This window comes from Rattus norvegicus, chromosome 17 (assembly GCF_036323735.1).
Source record: "Rattus norvegicus strain BN/NHsdMcwi chromosome 17, GRCr8, whole genome shotgun sequence".
Lineage (NCBI taxonomy): Eukaryota > Metazoa > Chordata > Mammalia > Rodentia > Muridae > Rattus > Rattus norvegicus.
Window position 1 is genome coordinate 20,058,003 of NC_086035.1, and position 26,398 is coordinate 20,084,400.

Sequence of the window (26,398 nt, forward strand, 5' to 3'; positions counted from 1 at the left end):
CACCATTCCCCTTAGGGAAAATATGAAAAATCTAAAATAATATTAAATCCAAACACTTTAAATGCTGTGTGTGTGTCTGTCTGTCTGTCTGTCTCCCCCTTGCCAACCATAATGGATATATAATCAGGACCCCTAGCAGGAAAACCCACAAAGGCCTATTTCTTCAACAAAAGCCAAATCAGACTGAAATGAATCACAAGCTATTTGTTTCTTCTTTTATTTATAGGAACAGACCTTCTATCCCAGGTTCCTCAAGATAAGCCACCAAAAACTGCACCTGACAGACCCGTGGAGCAGCCATCCTCAGAGCCGGATCATTGCAGAGACAGAGGAAGAAGGACAGAGGAGGGGAGGGAGGGAGGGAGAACGCAGTGAGGCAGGCTCCGGAGCACTTGTCAACAATCCTCCCCAGTACGTAATAAGCAAGCGGCAGTGCAGACTCCGCGAGGCAATAGGACAGCCGAACACCAGCGGGGGCTGAGGGGGAGGGGAGACAGTCGGAGAGAAGATTATTTATGTGCCTGCAAGAGAATTGAACACTGAAAGGAGGGGGCATCTGGCTGACTTTCCCCCTCCCTGGTTTTTGCCATTTTGATGAATTAAAATGAGAAAAGGCGAAGGGAACTAGCTTTCCATCCTGCTATTTCCACAACCTGCAATGCAGACAAATCAAAATTACAGAATTTCTGCCACGAGGGGGGAGGGGACCCTATTGGCAAGGGACACTCACAATTTAATTGTACGGACTTTTATGTCCAAGGAATGGCCTGTTATACAGTGCACTAACTGCCCCTCCCTGCTGCACACACCCATCTCCAACAACAGCAGGGAACAGGGCAATGTTTCAACGGTATCCCTTTTTAATATCATAATCTGTGTCATTCAGCACTTGGCTTTTATTTATTTTTATTTGTTTTTTTGGCTGGGAAACCTGGGCAGCTCTCCAGACAGACTGCAGAAATCTCTCTTCACATGCTCCTCCTCCAATTCCTCCCTCCCCCCTCCTGCAATTCCAGCCACCACGGGAGCTTCATTACTTGGGAAGTGACCGGATGGGCAGGCATGGGCCACTGCCAGCACAGCACACCCCTCCCCCAGCCCTGCCTAGGCCCCTCCCCACGGCACATAAATTGATCTAATCTAATCAAGCTGAAGCTGTTTTCCCTCATTGTTTCTGGAGGATCTTTCACAAAACAGGCTCTGTAGCCTAGCAGCTGCTGAGAGGGGTGAAAAAGGCAGGCCTCCAACTGGCCTCCCCAACTGGGGCACAGGTCTCTTTTTTGTTTTTTAATTTTCAAAGTCATTTTCTTTGAAGCTTTTGAACTTCATCTGACAATGATGTGCAAAACACATGCTTTGCACTACCCACATGCTTCTCTTTATGTCTTTCCAAGACAAGCAAAGATGGTGGCTGAAAACCGAGCAGGGCACTGAAACAAAGTTCATACTCAAGGCAATGGGACACCCCATCCTAATGAGTTGACTGTGTTATTTTACCTTTTGGGGCTTTTAAAATACAGGCACTAATTAAGTTAAACCTTGCAAATGGTAAAGGCAGATGCTAGCTTTTCCTGAGGTGTGATACCTGACAGTTACCATGGCCACTTCTTAGGTCACCGTGGAAAACATACTAAAAGCACAGCATTTTCTGAAGAGGGAAGTGACATCTTCTCTGAAGCCTGTGATACCCACATACAGACTGGTGCCACTGCATTGTATAAATGATAAAGCGGTGGCTCAGGCTAGTCTGGGTTCCTTCCTTAGACAGGAAGGAGGCCATACAAGAAGAATCTCTCCACCACTCCATTATTGCAGACTCAGTTTCAGTTGGCTCTAATGAAAGCACCCACAGCAGGAAACTGTAAAGAAGAAAGCCAGAAATTTTGGTGAACACCACTTCTGGGGAAATGAGATGAGAAAGAGGGAACCTGTTACACATATACGGTTGGAGAGAAATGAAGTGTGAGAATCATATACAGATTCTAGCTTCCCTTTACAATGCCCCAGCTCTAAGAAGCTCTTCTCCAGTCATTGCTGCTGGTATCCTCTTGAAAGAAACTAAAATAGGTGTTTACATTTGACTTCTGGTTCAAGTTAATGACTATGTGGCTCTGTGGCACAAAAAGCTGAAAACAATTTATTTATTGACAACACTATGTTTGCAGCAGCTGATTGGCTAAGGTATTGACCCAGTACCCTATTGGAGGGATCACTGTAAGTAGGAGATGGAACAAACAGCATCCCTTCTTTTTGTTTTTTATATTGGGGGGGGGGGGTCAGCTGATGAGTTGAAACACAGCCTTTTCAACTTAATAATATAAAAAGATATCCAATTTCATAATGCCACCATTGCCTTGACTTTGACATTCTAGTATTAGAGGTAAGTCAAACCAAGTACAGCTAGCTTCTCTTCCTCTCTCCTTTATAAAATGAATTCTGATCCTGGACAGTAGATAACTTTCAGCTATCCCTCTGTTATCCTGATTTCTTTGTTCAGAGACACTAATTTCCACTGTTTCGATATACTCCAACTACTTTGTGCTCTCCAAGAAGGAAGCACTACAGTATTTTTCTTTGATGTATGTATGTATGTCTAGGAACATAATTAGTAGACATCCTCACTCTAAAATGTTCAAACTGATAAGCTGAAAGCATAGCAGCAGCACTCAGATAAAGCACTTGCACAAGCAGGTGTCAGACGTTATCCGTAAATCTCTAAATGTCTCCATGAAGACATTGTGTTACTCGGAAATCAGAAAACACAAGGACTGTACTTAAAAATCTTACTTAGGGAGAGACTGGACTATCAGAAAGGCCCTCACACCAAAGCCTTTCTATGCAGTCAGCCAAATACATGCTTGGCCTACCTAATAATCAACCAACCTCAGGGTACGTGAGGGTCTAGTTTGCCTCTTCCATAATCAACTCCCACCATTATCACTAAGTTGGGCAAACTCCAAAAAACTCTTGATATGCATTTAGCTTCTGAAGAGATAAATTACCAGAGCTAATTCCAACTTATATGTCTTGTCTATGAGAGGAAGGACACTGTTTATCTGACTCAGCTTTCCAAGAGGCAAACTGCATTAACAAACCTGTTCCTTCAGAATGCTAAGACCTTATATTTCATTCAAATAACCACCCTGAGAAGTAAGCTAAGCTATATTCTGTGGCTTACAATTGTTATTCTAGCAGTTGGGAATACAGACAGGGGGGCCACCACAAGACAAGTCTGGGCTACCTAGGACCCATAACTTAAAAACTGAGCTTAAACAAACAAACAAACAAACGAGAACAACAACAACAAATCTAGCCCATATTGAAAGCCAACTACCAAGAGACAAGAGGCAGGCCTTGGGGTTATAGCACAGAGAGAAGTCTTTCTCGGCCCACGGTCTTATGGTGGTACACCTCTTCTGTTTCTAGCTCCTGGTACACGCAAGCTGCAAAAACCCTGGTATGTGAACATTCTACGCGATTAATCCCCGCAACCCAAAAACATCCATAGGAAAGGCAGAAGACCATATAGGCTGCCAGGTGACTTAACTAACAGATGACAGACTCCACGAATTAATAATATTATCATTATTATAAGAGGAAGAAGAAGAGGAAGAGGAAAAGGAGGAGGAGGAGGAGGAAGAGGAAGAGGAGGAGGAGGAGGCGGCAAAAGTTGACACCTGGGCTCATTATTGGTATCTAAATGTCAACTCACAATTGGGATCCACCATCCTCTTCTGACCTCCTTTGGCACTACACATACACAAAATTTAAAATAATAAATTTAAAATAAGCTACATCTCTAAGAGTATTTATTTCCTAAACAATAAAGTGACACAGATATCCACAGAGAGTTTACTTTATGCTAGTGATACAAATAACTGAGAGCAGATCTAAGTAGAGAAGGACCTGCACAGGCCGGTTTTCAGGTAGGAACTCACCATGTTACCCAGACTGGAACCAAATTGACAATTCTCCTCTCTTGCATCCTAAGTAGTGGACACTACAGACACAAGACACCATTTCTCGCTCTACAGTTTTACAAATAATATGAGCCTTCCATGTGCTTTGGCATCTGGAGGAATCCCACAACAGTCTGTCAAGGGATGCCTATACCTTAATGGTCCCTTTTGGCAATATGACCAATATATGATCCTATAACCTAGGTGTGACTTATTAAAACAAGACAAAGAAAGGTAGGGGGAAAAAAGGACACACTGTGCTAATATTTTACTTAATATATAATTAATATAATAACTAAATATACTAAAACCACTGTCATTATTAAAATCAGGCATGCTAACAATTACATATTAAGTATTACTTCTCTAGATTTTTATTTAACTAAAATTTAGTACACTGGCTCTATACCAAACAGAATTATGTATATTGGAAGTCTGAAAGCCTTCCAATTGACCCTGATAATTCCTAAAATCCCCCCCCCCCCCGCACATACTGGGTAATACATGAAGTTGTCCTGATACCCAATGTGGCATAAGGGTCATGAGATGCAATTACAAAATAATATCAATAGCTGTACTAACTCGGAAGAGGGATCCATGTTGAGGGACACATTTCAACAACAGACTTGGTTGTTCATGCTACTAAAATACCACTAATCAATTAAAGCATTCACAGTCACGCAGGGGTGTGGGGGGGGGGGGAGGAAAAGATACTCAATCTCAAACCTTAGCCCTAACCCTTGGCTTCCCTTTCCAACTGGATCATAGGAGGAAGTACACTGAAGCAGGCCTCACAATAATGTAGTCTCAAATACAGCATAAGGTCAAATTCAAACACGCCAGTGCTCTTTGAAAATGGGATAATTTGAGAATTAAAGATATATCTATGCAGTATTAACATATTAAAAATAATTTTAAAAAAAGAAAATTTAGTCTGGTAGAGGTTATTTCTCTATGAAAGAGTAGACAGTGGAAGACAAAATGGTGTGTTCTGGTCCTATTGTCCTTGCTGGCTGAGTAGTCCTGGAACAAACCATAGGAACACTCTGCCTACTAGGCAGAACGGGGCAGATAGATATAAAGGTGTCTGTGATCTTATATTTTATGAATTCGCTTCCAAGATCCCAAAGACCCAAAGCCATTGCCAGCTGTGAACAACATGGAAAAGGTAGACCCTAACTGTGACTGAAACGACAGAACAGGTGGGGAATGGTGACACAACTTTGATCCCAGCATTCAGGAGACACAGGCAGGCAAATACAAGCCTACCTATGTAGCGGAGTTCCAAAACAACTAAAGCTATATATCGACGTGGGTAGGGAGGGCCACCAGGAGCCTTTTTCCGTGGTGACAGCCTCCCTATAGAGAAGATGACCCTCCCAAAAGATGATTCTCATCCTCCAGAATAGAAGAAATACACGATGGGTAGGTATATGGCGTAGAACCCCAAGTAGTCCGTCTTGAATATGAAAAAGCAAGGATACTATAAAATCACCACAGTCTTAAATTAAGCCATCACAAACAGTAGTCTATATGTTGGCTGCTCCACCATCCTCTGTCAGGCCATAGGCAGAAAAACACGAATGACGGAAGGCTGTTCCTTCAAGACAAAGCACCACTGAAGGCATCCTGCCTGATCAAGACTGAGCTGGGACACATCCAATAAACACATTTTGATGGAGGAGGGGTAAGATTGATATATTACTATATTAAAAATATCTGAAAAGCACTCAACTGATTTTAAAGAGTAAAGAAGAAACCATAGAAAGTTAAGGGTGGTAATGGTCAATCTTCTGAAAATACTTTAAATGCCACCATACAACACAAGCAAAATTCACTCACAAATACATTGAGAGGGAAGCTGGGGGAGGGGGGGGGGATATAAAAGAAAGAAAAGCATAAACTTTGAACTTAAGGAGTAATGAAACAGGAAATTTACACTGAAACACAGTTGAAGAAAGGGTTGGTACTGAACAGCATCATCGCCTTCATGTAACCTGATTCTCTCACACACAGCTAGCATCATTCTAAACTAATAAGACATTTTTAAGAAAACCAGTTGGCAAGATAGCTCAGAGGATGAAGACACTTGTGATGCAGAGAAAATAGAGAAAGCTCTTCTCTGACCTCTACACCTGACTGCATTCTTGCCTATTTTCAAATCAAGCATGTACACTACTTAATGTTAGACTGTGCTTCTAGAGTAAAAATGGAAATCAGGAACGGAGTTTAGTAATGTATTTAGAAGTAAAATCAGAAAGCAACAATTTAATTGCAAGAGTTTCAACACAGATTATAACTATTTCTGGTGTTTACTGCACACTGCCTATTATCTCTTCTATGGGTCCCCATTGTGATTTCTTTTACTTCCAGGTCACATCTTCTAAACCCATTCGTGATGAAAATCACTCTTTAGAGGTTATTGACTTGGTAACACCCCAGACTCAAGTCACCAACCACTCCTGGACCAAGTGCCACTTGAATTGGTGTAAATCAGCACTCACCTTTCTGCAGAACACAGGACTAGGGAGATGAACACACCATACAGCCTTGGTTCCAGATTTACAATAATATGCCATAAATACCAAAAAGTCATTCTCTGCTAAACGGGGGTGGGGGTGGGGATGGGGGGTGTTTGCCTATGTTGTGTGTAAGTGTACCATGTGAGCTTAATGCATTTGGAGGTCAGAAGAAATCATCAGAACCCATGTAAGTGCAGCTGCAGACAGTTTTGAGCTGCCATGTAGGTGGTTGTTGGGAACCAAACCTAGGACCTTTATCTATAAGAAAAATGCTCTTCTGGAGGCAGAGGGCAGGTTCAGGGCCAGTCAGGTCTTCAGAGCTAGATTCAGGAGAGCCAAACCAGCCATGAAAAACGACAAGAGTTCTTAACCATTGAACTGTGTCTCCAGACCCACAAAACTCAAAGCACTTATGAAGATCAAAAAAAGAAAAAAAAAAAAAAAAGAAAAAAAAAAAAAAACCTCAGCTTTTGAGGTGCTCTGGATTTCAGATTTCCTAATTAGTGATGTTTAGCCATTAAAATCTAAAAAAACCCTGGGTTCGGTCCCCAGCTCCGAAAAAAAGAACCAAAAAAGAATCTAAAAACAAATTTCCAAAATCTTTAAACGTACTGCTCCTGGTAATCTGATTATTTCTGCTACTAATAAAATGAAAATTAAATCCAATGTCAATGTTCATTCCAACACATTCCTATTTTTGATGTGTTCAATATTGTTTGAGGTGGCTAGAATCCAGGAATTCTGGCTTAATATGACTTGACAGATTGTAATGTGAATGACTACCAAGTATACCCTCTTTCAGTTTGAAGTAACTGTTCAAAATAGGTCCAAAGGTTTTTTCTTCCACTGTTTCATATTTACACCATTTGGATATTTCTCTATTGTTTGTTTCTTTGTCCCTCCAAATAATGTTTCCCTTTCCAAATGAGCAGGCAGACACCTTTCTCATGAAGTATAGGCCAGTTCAAAGGCAGTCGGTGTTAAGACCACTACCACCCCAGGCAGCTCACAGATCTCAAGGGCAAGCAATTGTGTACAAGGGTGGGAGCACCTGCTAATTCACACCAATTACTCCCATGGGAAGGTCCTTCCTTACCCATGTCATGTAGGATAGCCTGGTAGGGGGGAAAGTGAAGGTAGCTGGGTCAAAGGTATAGCTCTTGGAATTAGAATGGATCCTGATTTCAAGGTACTGACATCCAGAGCCTTGGAATGTTGCACACCTAGTCTAATGTACATTCCGAGAGGTCTGCTGCATGGTACAGCTACTGCTTTATGGGAAGAACTTCAATTTTAGTTACCTTCTTTAATGTTTAATTTCTGCTAGGTAGTAAAGACTTTAAATGAATCCTCGTCAATTCTGAGAATGTCACTCCTGAGAAAAAAATTACCACCTCACTTTTAGAAATAGAAAAACAACAGGAGGCAAACATATAGGGCTTTTGGCCTCAGAAAGATTCTGTCTGGAGTGAAGGAGATCCTTCAGGGCATCTCGTGGTGCTACCATGCCCTGTGATTAAAGCTAATGAGAAACTACAACAGCCTACCCAGGCAGAATGACAAAGGACACAGACCCATAAGGAATGAAGGTAAGGGTCACTCCTCCAGGAAAAGAACCTGCTGAGGTGCTTACAGAAGATGGAGACAATACAGAAAGGGTAGGAGAGGAAGGCAGTTACAAATACCATCTAGGAACCATGTGACCAGTTACAGAAATGAAGATTATAACTAACAGAAGTGCTTTCATTGTATTTTGTTAATACATTTGTATGTGTTTTCTTTCAAGCTCATTAACATCAATGAAGAAAATGTCAATGATTGTCATATTGAAGTTTGAAATACTAAAAGGATACTTCCCCCAAAGAACGATGCCACATATTGTAAATTTAAAATAAGGATCTGTGGTTTTACGAGGACTGTTGCATTAGGTGCTATTATGACCTGATTACTGTCTGGGAATTGAATTTATTGAAAACAAACTATGACATAAGGAGATATAACTGTGTCTTCAAGTGCTGGATGACAAGGAAGGAGTGGATAGCTACTCTAGGTTGTCAATTTGACTATATCTGAAATGAACTATACAAGTCAGACAAAACTGGAGGCCACACCTGTGGCCCAGATCTAGAGGCTGAAGACACAGGGTTTTCATTCAGATCATGAGGTAGGATGACAAACACTTTTGACCAGGATCTTGAAAGGTATGACACAGGGTTTGAAGCCAGATCTTGAGGTATAATTTATGTGTCCTGAATCTGGTCTACTGACCTGAACTGACAGTAAGTAAACTAATTCTAAATGGTCAGTACCCAGACTGAACCTAGCCAGATTCAGCTGTACCTGTCTTTGACACAAGGCACAGTTTGGGATTGGGCAGACCACTTCTTACCCTACATCAGCTCAAATAAATAAGGGCAGACTACTCCTCAAACACTATTCCTAAATGTTGATTTGTACAGAGGCTAACAAACTAGACTTACCAGCATGCTAGGGTCCAGTACCAACCGCAACCACTTGATGGCAATCTTAACCTATCCCTGGAAGTCTCCCACTCAAGGACACTGTAGGAGGGGAGCAGTATTTGTAGGGTACACAGAATAGAAAGGGCTGGAATGGCTATCCTCACTTAAGTCACATGATGAGGAGGAAAGAAAACAGGCAAACAGGTGATGGTAACCTCCCCCTAGAGTTCAACCCTACCGCTACAGAGAGGGGTGGAAATAATCCAATGTCCCTCAAACAGTTCAGGAAAACATAAGGCATCACAGTGGCTTCACATCACATTCTCAGAACTTAAGGCTCAAGTCATGGATGGTAACAAAAGATAAGTTGGCAGCATACTTCCACTAGAACCCGAACACTTCCGGGAATCCAAAGGTGGAATTGTCTGTTAAAATTGGCCTAAGGCTTTATAAAAAATAATAATAATAATAATAAAGCCTGTGACCACTTTTGGACAAGGCTCTCTATCTAGTGTGTTTGTAAAGACTGGAAAGATAGCCTTTGACTGTCCGCAAGGCTGATCGGACACAGATGACCATTCTCTTAAAAGAGAAAGGATAAACTGCTCACATTCCTATCATCCTCCCAGCTCCTATCTTTGTGAACTATGGGGGGAAAAGGTATGAAGGTAAACCTGAGGGTGTAAGAGCATCCAAAGTCTACAGAGTATGCCAAGAGGATAGATAGGGGAGATTTGGCAGCAGCAAAAATTATGAAATGAATTGTAAATTAAGGGATTTATAGAAACAAGGTTATTTCCCAAATATGTTATCTAGTAATCACTCTGCTAGCTTTAAAGCTACTCCATATAGGACTTCTAACATTAAATGTGGCTTAATAAGGGAGGGTTGGGAGGGGAACACCCATAAGGAAGGGGAGGGGGGAGGGGGATGTTTGCCTGGAAAAGGGAAAAACACTTGAAATGTATATAAGAAATACTCAAGCGCTTGCCTAGCAAACTCAAGGCCCTGGGTTCAGTCCCCAGCTCTGAAAATAAAGAAAAAGGAAAAAAAAAAAAGAAATACTCAAGTTAATAAATAAAAAAAATGTGGCTTAATAAATAAATAACAAGGTATTTTCATCTTGAGGGAGGTTGGAGGGGTGGGGGGACAAAGACAGCAGCACTCAGAAGTTCTTCGGGTTCAACAGGATTTTATCAAAGAGAGTAAAGCATGAAAGGCTGGATGCTGGAAAAGCATGTGGCCTCCTACAGAGATTATCACTTTTACAGCAATGGACATTAATAAGCAGATTACCCAAATGCCTGCTCCTGTGTATGAAAATAAACAACGGTCTAGTGATCCTAAGGGGCTTTTGCCTTTATACATGGGGGAAACAAGAAAGGGAGCCCTACTAAATAAAATGTCTACTAAACTGATTATTACTATATGGATGCAGAAGGGCTTCCTCATGTTAAAGGCCCATCACAGAATTCTCCTGATCTCAAAACTACAGAATCTTTCTTCCACTTACGTAGAAAGATTTCATCCAAATAAGAACTTTGAAAAGTACAAACATCTTTCTACCTTATCAGGAAAATGTCACATAAGCAAAAACGAAAACACAGTGTAGACAATGAATTCCTACTGTAACAGCCCATGTGTCCTACCAGACTTTAATAGGAAGATAGTTTGTATTTCTTGTTTTGAAGCTGCAATTCTCTGAGGTTAACAATACTGCACTTAACCTGTGCTGTAAGCACATTTAGTCCTAAGGTGAGGCAGGAAACTGCTTTCCTCCCAATATAAAGATGTCAATCAACAAGAACAGAGTTGCCAGTGCAGATTCAAGGCCTCCAAAATTAATCACTATTCTAGCTACAGCAACTTGCTTTGCACCCATCTGCTACAGCATCTTGTTAGGGCACACCATGCTGGATAAAACAGACACTCACCAAAGCCACAAGAGAAATGGTCAACAGTTCCTCCTCACTACCACCATACCCAATCATCAAGGCCAGGAACTAGATTGTAGGTCTTTACATAAACAAATTAGTACACAAGGGCAGAATCTGTGTTGAAAGTAGAGTCTTGATTGTGGCCTGAAACTCACTATGTGAAAGAGTAAAGCACCTAGACTTCCTTCTTCTCCCGAGTATCCCTGCCGGAACACACCATTGTATCATGAAAGTGAGGACAGCAGCAGCAAGAAAAACCACCCTTCAAACTTCAAGCACAAGGTGGTCTGAGAGCACTGGACAATGAATGGGTCTGAGGCAGGATGTGACCCAAAACAGAAACACATTAACCTCCATAGGCATTCCACTTGGAATTGCTCCAAGAAACACTTCTGAGCACCCAGGACAACAGGGACACTTGGCACCTCACTGTCATTTAAATTGGGTTTTTAGGTACAGCGTATGTCTTCAGTTTGATCCATTCTTTCCAATTAAGCTCCTCATCAAGGCTCAAGACTCCTGTTTAAAATTTTTGAGACAAACCTACATACCTAGAAAAAGACCTTTCCCTCCTCTGCTATCAATCATTAATCTCCCTCATCCACGTTCCAAACACATATGCCAGTCATGGATATCTGTCATGGCAGCTACTTGAATCTAATTCCAACTCTCTAGTAGAGCTCAATGTCAAGCCCCAGCCTCTGTCACTAGAGCTTCACTTTCATCCAACTACTCTTTGATTAGAAGGCCTCACTCATCTCTTAAGGACCCTCTCTCTGCAAGGTCTTCAATGCACACTTCTCCTGGTTGCTCAAAAATAGGCCCTTGACATGAGCTGCCTCCCTGCTAGCCTATTTCCTCCAAACACAAAGGCCCCTATGTTGATTTCTGACCTAATTATCCTGCAGGAATCTCTTATGCTTTTGCTTCACTCATTTTATCAGTTAGTGTTCCATGACAGTGAGAGAAATTCCAAGGCACTTCACCTTGGGCATCACGGTTAGACATGCATATAATAGTGACAATCATAAAAACAAGTGCACCTGAGCCAATGGAAGTGGTGATGCATACCTGTGACCCTAGCACCCAAGAAGGTAAGGCAGAAGACTGTCCATTTAAACCATGTCCAGACTGACCTGAAAGCTACAAGCACCCACATACACACACCTGCCACCTCCAGGTGAGTGAGTAGATTTGGGACTAAACAGAGGATAAAGAACACCTCCTCCAAAAAAAACAGGTTTACTACTTCTATCAACTGAATTACAAATATCAAAACCCAGAAACATGAACACCTTAGTAATTGCTTACCACTCCATTCCTGAGGTACCTACTTCTTTCTACTAATTAACAATTCCACCTACATCATTCAAAGCCTGGTTAAAAAAAAAAAAAAAAAAAAAAACAGAAGGTAACAGCAGGCAATGTGGGATGAGCAAATGACATATGGGATAGATATGGAAAAAGAAACTAGTAGAGGGGACAAGAGGAGATGAGGGCAGGGTTATCTGATAATTTGTGGTTAAATGAAAATTTAATTTTAATTTCTAGTGGTAAATTAATGAAATAGGAATTTAATCCAGAAAGGCTAAGTTTGAGTCCTGGCATTACCAGGCTACTCCATTCCTAGGGTTATTCCCATCCTTGTTACTCTGATCGATTCTGATGGTTTCAGTGAACAAACCACAGCTAGAGCCTTCCAATACTGACTGTGAAGTTTGAAGAACAGCTTAACAGTCCTGCCCCACTGTACGTCTAAAGACAGATCCAACTTCCTTACATCTACTCAAAATCGTTTTGCTGGCCAAAAGGGCTTGCTGATCTCAGATGACATTTATAGGAAGCAAATGAAATTCAAATACAGCTAATAGCTCCCCTCTCTTACTGTGTAATTATGTGTACTCGTTATTTGTGTAGCATGTTATTATTTAAATGTCCCTAATTTTAGCCCCAGCAGGCCCAAGGGCCTTGAAAGATTGGCCAAGATTCCCATCCTCCACAAGCTTTCTCATTTCATTACATCCAGAAAAGTAGCATCATCTACAAGCAGGAGGAACAGAAGACTTGCCACCAGCAGATCTTTATACTGTCCCACCCATCCACCCGGCTACAGCAAGGAACTGGAAAGATGATGTAAAGTCCAACAGTCAATCCATGACACTGTTCAAAGGGTTCATGTGCTTCCTTTCAGAAGGCAAAAGCTTTCAGCCCTTGTCACTTCTGGAACACCAAAGTAAGGTGGATGGTGCACATAATTTTATGACATAAAAATGAGGTCTCTAATATCTTGTGCCCATTTAGGTTATTCCAGGACCTATGGAAGTGGAAGGCTGAGTCCAGCCACTCAAACACAGGCTCCTATGTTAGTTCTCTGTATTAACAGCAGACATTCACCCAACCCCTTCACACAAATGATTGAGGGCAAAAGCCGTTCTCTAATCATGTCTACATGCCACTGATTTAGAAAATTATGTCATTCACATATCACTTTTAATGTAAAACTAGCACTATTTTTTGGGGTTTTAAATAGAATTTCTCTAAGAAATTCCTGTAGAAGAAGCAATAGGCTGGAAACATCTTTCTTGTTAAAGGGCAGGGGCAATGGCTCTGCAGTTATGAGCACTGGAGATTCTATCAAAGGATCTAGGCTCAGTTCCCAGCATCCAGATGGCAAGTCACAACTGTCTGTGGTTCCAGTTCTAGGGGATCTGACACCTGACACAGACATACATGCATGTAGAATACCAATATATGTAAGTTTTTTAAAAAAAAATTAAAGGAGAAAAGCATTAAAAATAATAAAAATGGCAAATAGAAATAAAACATGCTGTGCTCAACATAACAATTTCAAGGATTTAGTATTCCTTCATGTGCTCTGGATTGCAAATTATCAAATGAAATCCAAGTTCTATAATTTGAACTATAATTCCAATTCTGCTACAGCAAAATAAATGTCTGTATAATGCCTGTGACTCTACAAAACTTCTACACATACACCTTCAAAAGATGATTCTCCCTGTGGCATATGTGCCTGCATGTGATGTTTCCTGCCATGCTGATAATGGACTATACCTACGATACTGTAAGGCAGCTTCAATGAAATGTTCCCTTTAGTAGAGTTGCTTGCTGTAGTCATGCTGTCTCCTCACAGCAATAGAAACCCTAAAACATCCAGAAGAACACCCTTTCCAAACCGGAAGGTGTCCTGGAACTGGAGGGAAAAGTGGAAATGATCCATACCCTAGCCAAGAAGTTAACTGCAACTGACAGGGTAGTAAGGACAAAAAAGCTTCCTCCCCTGAAGTATCAATGAAGTATCACCCAGACTACCATACTTCAAGGTAGGCCCCGATCCCAGAAGCAATTAATCAATACAAAAAACTACAGGTGTTTGTTGGGGAGAGGGGGATAGACTTTAATAAAAATAAGCAACAACAAAAAACCAACTCTCTGCCTCCCTTTCCCTGATAGCTACCTGAGACTTGAGGGGAAAGGTCTGACGTAAACGCCTAATTTTAGGAATGAGTATCCATCCACATATTTTAAGCTTGGACGTCTATTGTCATTATATGCCTTTTACTCATGGCCCATTAACTTTGTGTGTGTGTGTGTGGTGGGGGGATTGTTTAAAAAAGGGGGAGAGTAAAACACCAAAGTTGGATGGGTAGACAGGTGGAGAGGATCTGGCAATTGAAAAAATATTTCGAATTTTAAAAAAAAGGCTGGGTAAGCACCACTCTATCACTAGACACCTCCCATTCTAAGAAACCTTCTTTAATGAACAATCTTAAATGTTTATTGCTACCATATGCATTTCCGTAATAACTGAAAAAGTAGAACCATTTCATCTGGTGACTGAGAATTAAGCCAAATTTTCTTTAGAAACTGTATATACGCACATGTATGCAAGCCAGAAGAGGGTGTTGGATCCCTTGGAGCTGGAGTGACAGGCAACTGTGAGATACACTAACATGGGAGCTGTCCACTGCCATTTGAATCAATATATTCCTTCCTTCAGTACCACAACCCCACTAACCTATGTCCTGGCTACATATGACCTATAGAACAGTGTTTCTTCTATGGGAGAGGCTGTGAGCAGCAGCCTCTGATTTACAAGTGTCCCGGTGTATGTGGTAGGCAAGCCACCCACGGGCTTTCTGAACACTTGATCCTCACCCAGAGGTACTGTATTGGAGGGAGATTTCCATAGCCTAGTCACAAACCCTGTATATTCCCTGCTTCTCTACTACAGATGCAATATAACCAGCTCTAACACTCACTCTGCCATGCTTTCCCTTTCAGACTGGGCTGCATTTCCTGAACTGTGAGCCAAAATAAACCCTTCTTTCACACACACACACGCACACACACACACATACACACACACATACACACACACATACACACACAAGCACACACACACATATACACACACAAGCACACACACATACACACACGCATACACACACGCACATACACACACATACACACACAGACACACACACACGCACATACACACACATACACACACAGACACACACACATACACACACATACACACACGCACATACACACACATACACACACGCGCACACACATACACACACATACACACACGCACATACACACACATACACACACGCGCACACACATACACACATATACACACACGCATATACACACACATACATACACACACATATACACACACACATATACACATACACACACATATACACACACATATACACATACACACACGCACACACACGCACACACAGACACACACACATACACACACGCATACACACACACATACAGGCACACACGCACACACACACACATAACTACAAGTCACTCGATTTTCAAGACCTTCACCAGCTCCAAGGTCTTGAACCCTCCCCGTTCTTTCCCCCTATTCTTCCCCCCACCCCCAGGGAGGGGGTGTCAAGAAGGGGAGGTGGGGAGGGAAAGGGAGGTGAGCACACTATAGCAGCATTCCTCATACGTGGAGAAAAGTACACCCACACAAAAGGAGTTAATCTCCTTTTGGTAATTCTGCTTTATGGTTCTTCCCACTAAAACTGCCAAACACAGTAGCACAGTAGCTACTTTCAAGATTCTGCTGTAGGAGTGACTGTGCTAAGGTGGGCTTCTCTGTGTAGATCAGGTGGCCTCAGAGCGTACAGACCTCATGTAGCTCTGCCTCTCAACAGATTTACCACTATGCCTGGTTAAATGTTTTTAAAAATTAGTAACAAGGAACTCAGAAGGCCCTGATGAAACCTGATGTGCAGGGTGACAAACATGGTCTGAGAAATCAGCCTGAATAACAGCAACAAGAAGAATCAGTAACGGGCATATTGACAGCATTGCACAACTGAAAGCCTTGTAACAATATCATTAGAGAGGAGCCAATTGGTCAGGTAGAAGCTGTACACATAACAATCCTAGCTGCTGGTGCCTGAACCAGAGTTTGATGCCAAGAGCCCAGAGGACGACGTAGCAGTCATGTATAGTTCCAACAATCCTGTAACTAAGAGGGAAGAAAGAATCAGAGAATTGGCCAGAATATCTAACCTAAAGTCTGTGAACCAGCAGCAATCTAAACAGGAGAAACTATGCCTTAACAAGGCAGAGGGCGATTACCTTCGTGAACTTGAAGGTCAGAGACAGAAAGACAGATCAGACTAGACAGACCTGGGGGAGGAGAGGACGTGGACAGACCTGCCATTGTAGCACCTCTCTGTAATCCCAGCATTTGTCAGGCTGAGGGAGGAGGATCTGGACTCAATGGAAGGTTTAAAAAAAAAAATAGGGGCTGGGGATTTAGCTCAGTGGTAGAGCGCTTGCCTAGGAAGCGCAAGGCCCTGGGTTCGGTCCCCAGCTCAGAAAAAAAGAACCAAAAAAAAAAAATGAAAAAGCCAAGTTTCACTACACACATGGTGCAAAGATTTTAATCAAACTAGAATTACCTTTTGTAATTTTCTTTTCAATGTCTCGCTCAATTATTTTCACACTATCACAAAGTCGAAGATAAATGTAGCAGGATAGTTAGCAGCACTTGGTGCTACAAGGACTATCTTTACTTCTGTTCATAAATATAAATAATACTATTACTAAGTCTTGCACAACTGTCTAACTTTTTCCATAACACCTAACATTTACCAGTTAGGGTATATTTAATTTCTGACAATAAAGAATAGTACTAAGGCATTGACTATTCACAAACAAAACAACCTTAAATCAGTAATTACTATTCCTCTATTCTTTCTCTGAGATAAAAAATCCAATTATTTCTCATCACTGTGCCCAAACCTTCACGAGTTTTACCGGGTAAAATACTCTATGATAAACCATCACAGCAAATACTCTATATGAACTGCAACCAAGGAATATTAAATGCCATCTAGAATTTACATAATTCTCCAAATGACCCTTTCAAATATGTGTTTCACTAATTAAATCAAGCGATACTAAGTAAAACAAAAAGGGCAGGATAAGACTGAAGGCATGGCTCAAGGGTTAAGAGCACTTACTGTTTTTCTGGAGCACCAGGGTCCAATTCCCAGAGTCCACATGGCAACCCACTCTAGCTCCAGTTCCTTCTGGCCTCCTCAGACCCTACCTAGGCTTGCACACGGTGCACACATAATGCATAGACAAAACACTCATACAATTTGCAGAATAAAAAGAGACTTTTACATTAAGAAAACCCACCATGTGGGGTTTATGTCTTCCTTCAAGTTATCCCACCTTAAGACAGTTAAAACAAGTTGGGAAAATAATGGACTTCTAACCCTGCCATGACCCTATAAAAATGAGTCAACAAACAGATTTACTCAGTAACAAGGAGAAAGCATGGAGTACTCAGTTTACAATTAAGGCAAGCAAAAGAAAACCGGAACACAGTAGCAATCAAACCCATCTCAGACAAGGGAGAAGGTAGAAACCAAAATCAAAAATAATGCTCTGATTTCCATAACCAATATATGCACAAGAAACTGGAGGTTGTAGGTAGGCAGAGGAGGAATGAAAACTGGAAGCCATATGTGAGCTATAACGTGGAAACTACTATACTGTATGTGCTGATTCCTGTTTCTAAACCAAACTTGTAAGACAAGAACAAGGTAAGGTCTCTTTCCTGTGGCTTTCTTGTTGGCCAAGTAAAAGTAGAATATAACCACAGGTCATTCCATAATCTATATGCAATTAAGGCACATGCAACAGACTATGAAATATATCACACCTGGAGCCACATAACCAAATTATTTTAGCATTCATTTAGCTGGAGAGATGGCTCAGTGGTTAAAAAAGCACTGACTGCTCTTCCAGAGGTCCTAAGTTCAATTCCCAGCAAACACATCATGGCTCACAACCATCTGTAATAGAATCCGATGCCCTCTTCTGGTGTGCATGAAGACAGCTACACTGTACTCATAAAACAAAACAAATCTTTTTTAAAAAATGCTAATAAATGGCAGAGACAGAGAAAGTAAGAAATTTGAGAGGCAGTTCCTTCCACTTTACCAGACCTGACTGATAATCACAGGAAGACCCTGAGCATTCCAATTATTGTACAGCCACGCCTTGTAGCAACTGGTCAACAAGGAAGTCAGCAGGGTGCACACGAGATTGCTTATGCCCAAGTCAGAACAAGGTACTACAGAGAGACTAAATCCAGCTCCATTTTCAACTCACCATTCACTGTTTTCAGGCTCCCAGCAATGCCTTCCCCATGCTGCCTTTTCTGTGCATTCTTGAATTCCTTTAGAGACAAATAAAGGACTTTCCGAACGACTCTCTCTTCTGACCACGGGATCCCATCACTGTCGTCCTGTGGAAAGAGAATTTTTGAAAGTCAGGTACTCAAATAGTCAGACACCTCTTTGCTCTTCTCTACCCTCTTGCTCTCTTCCCCTTTGTCCCTTCTCTCCCATGTCCCTCGCCCCCTTCCCTCCATGTGCTCATGACTAGCCTCTATTCCTCCCCTCTTCTGCTGCTGTTCTCAAATTAAACCTTTCATGTGGGGAAAAAAAATATTCAGCCACTGTTAAATTCTAACTGGTTATGGTGGATACATCTTTATAAACACTTGGTAAAAGCAGGTAGGTAAATCTGAGGATGTCCTGATCTACAATGGAAAGATCAATTATATGATTCAGAGTGTGAAATGGCATTACATTCCTTCTGCATAAATCCCAAGCAAATCCTCCAATGAAGGATATATCCTAACTTCCCCATGTGTCCTCAATATCCCCAAACAAGAATTCCCTAGATCAATGGTTCCCAGCCTTCCTAATGTTGTGCCCCTGTAATACAGTTCCTCAGCTTGTGGTGACCCCAACCATAACATTTTCACGGCTACTTCACAACTGTAATTTTGCTACTGTTACGGATCATAGTATAAATGTAATGCATATATCTGTTTTTTCCATGGTCTTAGGCAACCTCTGTAGAAGGTCAGTTCTACACTGTACTAGAGTAAAGGAAAAGCAAAAGGAAGGAAATAAGGTACCATTTCCACCTTGCTCTGAACAGAACTCCTACACTCCTGGTAGGCCTGCCAAGATGGTACTTCGATTGCACGGCAGTACCTTTAGAGGACCAAGAGAAGCCAAGAAACTGTGCCACCGTAACCTGAAAATTACAAGTTAACCGCTAAACCTTCACCAGACCTTCAAAAATCATTAGACCCAGAATCATGAGACTTTTAATTAATACCCCATTTGTAGAATTCAAGTAATTAATCAATAGGCAGATGACGTGGATATTTAAAATATGAAGAGCAAAATGGGGCTGAATTAGTTTTCCTTTGAGATTACCTGCAACCAAATGACAGTGCTAAGCAAGGTTGGGAGACGGGCTTAGTGGGCTAAAATCCACCTTGTAAATAGCCAGGGCTACTCATTAGAGCTGTCAGACGGAACTCCCTTCTCTCCTATCCTGTCCCACTCCTTCCTGTGTCTCCACAACAATGATGTAAGGTTATGAACTGACGGGTCCTTCATCAGCAATATATGAACCATAACATCCCAGAGTAGCTCTGCCCATGAAACTGCAGGGTCTTTGCCTTGACTCAGGCTCTCGATAAAGAAATTATAACCGCCCTCCCCCGTATGTTTAAAAGATAAGCCATGGAAGACAAAATGCCTACAAAGAAAACCACATCCAGGTTGAGCTACCGACACCAGCAACTTTATTACACCTATGAATACTTAAAATGAAGGAGAAGCAGGCTACAACTGACGTTTCACACAAAGGCCCAACTGTTCTTTCATAATCTACATGGCTGGTCAATACCTGCTGCCCTTAATAAACTGACTGTGCGGGTTAGGTGATAAACCCGACAGAGTTCTAGTGGGTCACCCCACCGCTCCCTAGCAATGCAAGGTACACAGAGCAAAAGCTAAGCAAGCCTGAGTACCCAGAAATCTGGGTATTGGGAAGTGGTAGTCAGCCAGACAATCTTGCTGCTGTGGCTATCTTCTCATTCAGAGGTGCTGTAGAATGGTCTACAGACCTAAAAGGTCAGGATATAAACCTGAGGGGGAACTGCACGGCTCCATCCTTATTTTCTCTCCTCCCACAATCCACCCCATTTTTCCTATACTTGCCTTCCTACTCTTCAACCTTAGACAACAGCCTGTGTGAAGTGCCTGGAATTACAAGCGTATTGATGATTTAAATCATGGCTACCTTTCTATTTTCCCACAGTGACTGAATATGAGGCGTGACTACAGCTCTCCTCAGCAGCCCACGTACTGCCTCCAACACTATACCCCATCCATCTAAACACCTGGACGCAGGCAAGACAAGATCTCAATCTGAAAGTGGCCTGAACGTGACTTAGTGTCTAGCATGAGCTGCCTAAATACCACTGCACATTTGCTGCTCACCCATAGCAACTCTTGCCAACTCTGTATAGGTTCTACTTTCCTATCTCTTCCAAGAGTTTCTAGCCCTAAACCCTTTATGACAAGAACCTGAAAACCACTCCCAAATCCGTTTTTAAATCTAGCTTCTCTATCTTGGTGTTCAGAAATATCCATGGGAGAGGTAAGGCTTCCCCCTCCTTCCTACACCCCCCCCCCCAAGCTGGGGACCGAACCCAGGGCCTTGAGCTCTACCACTGAGCTAAATCCCCAACCCTTCCCCCTCCTTCCTTGTCTGCAGACAGAAGGTCAATGGTGGAAAAACCTCACATACCGAGCCTCCGAGCAGGCTTTCTTTTTAGCTACTTATTTGACGACCTATGAAGCAATCCTAAAATTATTATTTTTAAAGGGGTGCTAAGAAAACAATAAGGATCAAGTCTAAGATGAAAGTCCATTATTACTATACCGAAGAAGTCTTCCCTATGACTACACAGTGATCCCAGGCACAAACAAGCAGTGGTAGAGGCAGGGGACAAAATTATCCCAAATCCTATTAGTCATTCTCTGTCTCTCTTCCACCTCCTACTGGATGCTGAACATGCCATGCATTGCCTATAACACCCGATGCCCAGGATGCAATAAAAACCTCAGATTTCTACTCATACCAGGGCAGGACCAATAGAAGCATGAAAGTTACATCCCTTTCCAAAACTCCTGAAATCAGACCATATTCTGCAGTACATACTGTTAAAGATATCTACTGCAGTAATCTTCCGTGGAAGGAGGTAGACAAGGTGAGCTTTATTGTATCACAAGATGACAAAAAGTACAGGTCCAACAAGTTTCACACTCATCTCTTGACAACCTTCTCCACACAATTACAACAAAAAACAAACATCTTTCAAACATTCACAAAAAAAACCATAATTTTCTAACAGCAAACATTATACAATGTTAACAAGTTGTATTCCAACCATGGTTTTTAAAAAATCATTTTACTGTGTTTGGATTGCTGTTCCAGCTGCTGCTCTCCAATGACAGCCATCATTCAAGGAAGGGGCTTGGGGGTGGGGTGGCAACATGTGACTTCATCTTGCAAATATGGATGCCCTCCAAGGAGACTCAAGAAAAGACTATGAAAATGCCACTGTTTGAATTGATGACAAGGTCATTCAACAATAACCAGCGGCCCTCAATATCTACCTGCATGTAGTAATTGTGACTTCTTTTCTCAGCTGCCAGTGACCCTAATAAGATTTGATCTCACTGGCAGTGGTGGCCATTTCCTCCTCCTTGGGTAAATGAACAGTAACCCCTTCACTGAGGTCTTTCAACTAGGATTTCTGACAGCTGCAGTGAAATCATTCTACTCAATCAACACAATCCTGGCCTATTCCAACAACAGTTTAAGACAACATTACACAGTACCAAAGAGTAAAAATCAGGGGCTCCACTTCTGGAGGACCTGGATTTAGTTCCAAGAGACAGTATGGTGGTTCGTTCCAGTTCTGAGGATTTGAAGCCTTCTATTGGCCCCTTTGGATTTGCTGGCACCATATACACTAGTGGTTCATACAGCAATCAAACACCCAAATACATAAATACTATTAAATATTAAAATTAAAAACAAAATGGAACTCCATGGTGATTCTTGGCAGTAAATGACAGTGACTATGAAGACTGCCAAGGGAAAAGTTGAAAAGGTACAACTTCAACTTGGGGCACAGTCACTTTCGTTACTTTGACAGTGGGGAAACTTTCCTTCTGCAAAACCCTCTCAGGTCAACACAATGCTAATCCATGCTTTAAAACACTTTAAAAAAAAAAAAAAAAAAAAAAAAAAAAAAGGCTGGTCAAAGAATTCACACCCAGAAAAAGAATTAAGCAGCCAGGAAACAGCCCAAGAGAGGGAATGTACACTCTGAATATAAACATGACAAAGTTTTCTCAGAACCCCTTCTTGGGATAAAGAAATGATCCTGAAAACACTAACGCAAGGAGTTTTACTCCTTTAAATAAACGTGAGCTTAACTTTGATCACTACCCTTTTTAAAGTTACAGTTGAAATTGGATTAGGAACTTCTGCTGAAAAACGATTTATTTCATAACACAACTCTGACAGCCTGAACCTCAGGCCACCAGCTGTGCTTTTATAAAAATCTGCTGGGTAGCTGCCAAGTCAGCTCTTTTGCGTCTGAACATGTCAGACATCCGTTGTCAAGAAGATAGTGGCATGGTAGGAAGATATCTACACAGTTTGCCCTGACAGGGTACATTGAGAAAGGAGTAGTCAGCTAATCCCTCCCACATTTCTCCTCCTGCTGTATTTAAAGATACCAGATCTACAGCTCTTTTTTTTTTTCCAAGAATCGAGCAGAAATCTGATTTCACAGTTTAGAATGCGACAAACTCAAGCACTCACACAAAATTAAATAACAAGACTGCTATATGAAGGTCCATCATAAGGAGTTGTACTAGACAGCACTGTGTATGACACTGGTTAAGATTTCAATTGACCATGTGACCTATTTGATAAACATTTTGTTACAGCATACTATGTGCCCTTCAACATAACCATCCTGCAAGTCACTGCAACCCTGCCTGCTACACCAGGCCTTGCCACCATTCAGGGAAGGTAGAACACAGAGCACTCTGAAAATAATGTGCAAATGCTCCTAAACCTACCACAGGATTGTGCCACTGTTAAAGCCATATTAATTAACACTGTGAAGTAGAAGGTACACTGAAATCCTTCTGGCAAAGAGATCTAAAGGCATATTTCACAGCGTGGTTTCTACTAGCATGTATTGCTTTCACATACCATAAAGGCAAACCAACGCAATGTCAGGGCCAACTGTACAAGACAAAGCGGTGTATAGTGCCTTATGTATATACAATACTTCTATATAGTTTTAAAGTACTTTCCAAAAACACATTACAAACCAAGTCATTGAAGACAGAGGCCACTCACTCAAAGCCTCTGTGTGTGTGATTCTCTTCTGCCTCTACTTCAGTCAAAAACCCTAGCTTATGAGCTATAGCAAGGAGTTAAAAATACACTCCTTCCCACAGAATCTAATCTAGGATGTTACTGGAGTCTCTTCACAACTCAATCAGTAGCTGGCTGGCTTACTGGTTCAGCAGCAAACCTCCAAAAGAAAATAGGCACATACACACATTACTGTTCATCTAGACAAATTATACCAATCATTAGGTTCTTACTGGTATTAAAGACTACAACAAGGTCTGACCTTGAACATTACACTACTGTAACTATTACAGAAACAGCTAATTGTGACTCAAGTCTTTCGCTTATCAACAATCTACCTTAGTCTACAGACACAGCCTTGAGTGTCGGCCTCATCCATTCTATTCCTAGTACCTCTTCCTCTCCCCAGTGTCACACTGGAGTTCCGCTGTGGACCACTTAGCTTATCTTGCTTATCTTTTACCTTTTACAGTGAGCCTATGAAACATCATCACGCAGACTTTCATTTATATAACAAAACTGAGATGCAAAAATTGTAAATAGTACAGATCATATCTTGCTTTTTTAAATCTTTATAATGCCTATAGGGAGCACCAGAAATAGCAAAACAGAAAAGTCAAACACATGAGTCAAACACGAATGAAATTTGTAGAGAACAGTGAAGCACATAAAACTCCCAGTAGAAGGAATGTATGCACGACAAAGGCAAATGCCTATAGGGCTTGGTAAGGCACATGTCCTGGAGATTTGTCTGATTACTGATACTACTGGTGCAGAAAGAAGTAATAAATAATATATACAACTTTAGCCCCCACTGACTTTTCACAAAATCTGTGCCAACCACCCTAAATGCCATGAATCCCCCCTACCCCCTGCAGGGCAAGGTTATCCTTAATAAATTCATTTAACACAACTCTTTTTTTACCTGCCACACTAAAATTTCATTACCGTATTTGACACCTACCACCACTTTAATTATGCCCTCCACATTGACACACAAGACCTCTGGAAATCTTTGACATTTTCCTTCCACTGGTTGTGGTGGTTAAAACCCTTTAATCCCAGCACTTCAGAGGTAGAGTCAGGTGGATCTTCAAGTTCAAAGCTAGCCTTGTCTACAGAACCAGTTCCTGAACAGCCTGAGCTACACAGAAAAAAGCCCAAAAAAAACGCTCAAACCAAACCAAAACATATGAGATTCCTTTTACCTCAGTGATGGGTATTTGGACTCTGATAGGGTCTCCTGAACTACAGATTCTCCCCAGCATCCCTTAGTCACTACCTGAGGGTCTATTCATGGCATGGCTGGCATACATTTCACTCTTCCCTAAACTTTTCAGCCCCAAGGCTGAGATTCCTCTCAAAGAATTCCTCAATATACATTTGGGTTCTTCCCACACCCACCCAAACACACACACACAAACATACACACACAAACATACACACACACACACACCCCCATGGCTACACTGAACAACTCCCCCCCCAATAAACCCAATAAATTATACTTTAATTCAACATAAATTGGTTCATTTCACCAACAGTGAATACGATCAATGGTTATTTATGGGTTATAAATTTGCGGCTTTTTTCTGGTTTTATATTCACTTTTAAGGTTTTTTTCATGTTGAATATAAATGAGAGGCTGACCTGGAACTTACTATGAGGTCTAAGTGTGAGCAAGAAACCCTGGTGACACTAACAGGATTTCAGGTATACACTACAGACATGCAGGATACATTTATGGAACCAAATATTCTCTGCCATTCAATTTATGAGACACAGACTTCAATATCAACCAGGATCTCAACCACCAAACGCTACCAGCCAATCCCTGTCCCAAACAGCATCTCTCCTCACACTGTCTCTAAAACAACCCCTCTACAGTGAACAAATAGATCCATCACTCTGCCTGACTCAAAGCACCTGAAAATCCGGGATATCAGTTCTTAGATCCTATCTACCTAACACCGCTTTATTACTTGATTCCCTTTATAGAGAAGGTGTCAAGATCTCAGTATCTTTGCTGCCCTCAATCAAAGCAGATGGATGACAGGCAATGAGTATTCATGTTCCAAATTCGTCCTGTGATTCAACTGTAAATCAACAGTGGACTTTCTCAAGAAACTAATACAACAGTCAGTCTCGAACCTTTTTTCATAGCCAGAATAAACAGGAAGCAAATAGGTTTCATTACCAGCCATGTCTATCCCAATTTCCTGCCAATAGCTTGTGGTTTTACATAAAGCAAACAATTCCAAAAGGCCAAATGCTTACCACAAGAGGTGCACTGCAGTAAGAATCTACTTAGGGCGAATTACTTATTCCTGACCTAAAGATGAGCTTTAGTTTACATTACTATTCTACAGATCTGCCAGTTTCCCACTCCGCTGAACCTGGAGCTCACATTTGGAGCTTCATTAGCTGGCCAGGAAACACCAGTGAACTCCACTAGCACTGAGGTTACACACCCAGGCCACTGGCACCCAGTGGTAAGAACTCATGCCCTCACTCTCTTTAGATGTAGCCTGTGCCGTGAAAAAATGAACTAACAACCGACATTCTAACAGTACACCTGTGAAATTAACATCATTATATGGACAGGTGTGTGTGTGTGTGTGTGTGTGTGTGTGTGTGTGTGTGTGTGTGTG

The 26,398-nt window shown here is 41.6% G+C and overlaps 1 protein-coding gene across 10 annotated transcripts in view; it reads right to left on the bottom strand.

The window, feature by feature from the left end:
• Positions 1-26,398, bottom strand: part of Jarid2 (jumonji and AT-rich interaction domain containing 2) — a 180,382-nt gene that overhangs the window by 74,786 nt on the left and 79,198 nt on the right. For 9 of the 10 annotated variants that reach the window (XM_039096474.2, XM_017600709.3, XM_017600710.3 and 6 more), the window contains one exon: positions 18,582-18,717. In XM_039096474.2, the coding sequence (XP_038952402.1) occupies positions 18,582-18,717 (136 nt within the window). Of the gene's footprint in view, positions 1-234; positions 6,938-18,581; positions 18,718-26,398 lie in introns of those variants that run through there. The other variant, XM_017600707.3, reaches the window with a different exon arrangement.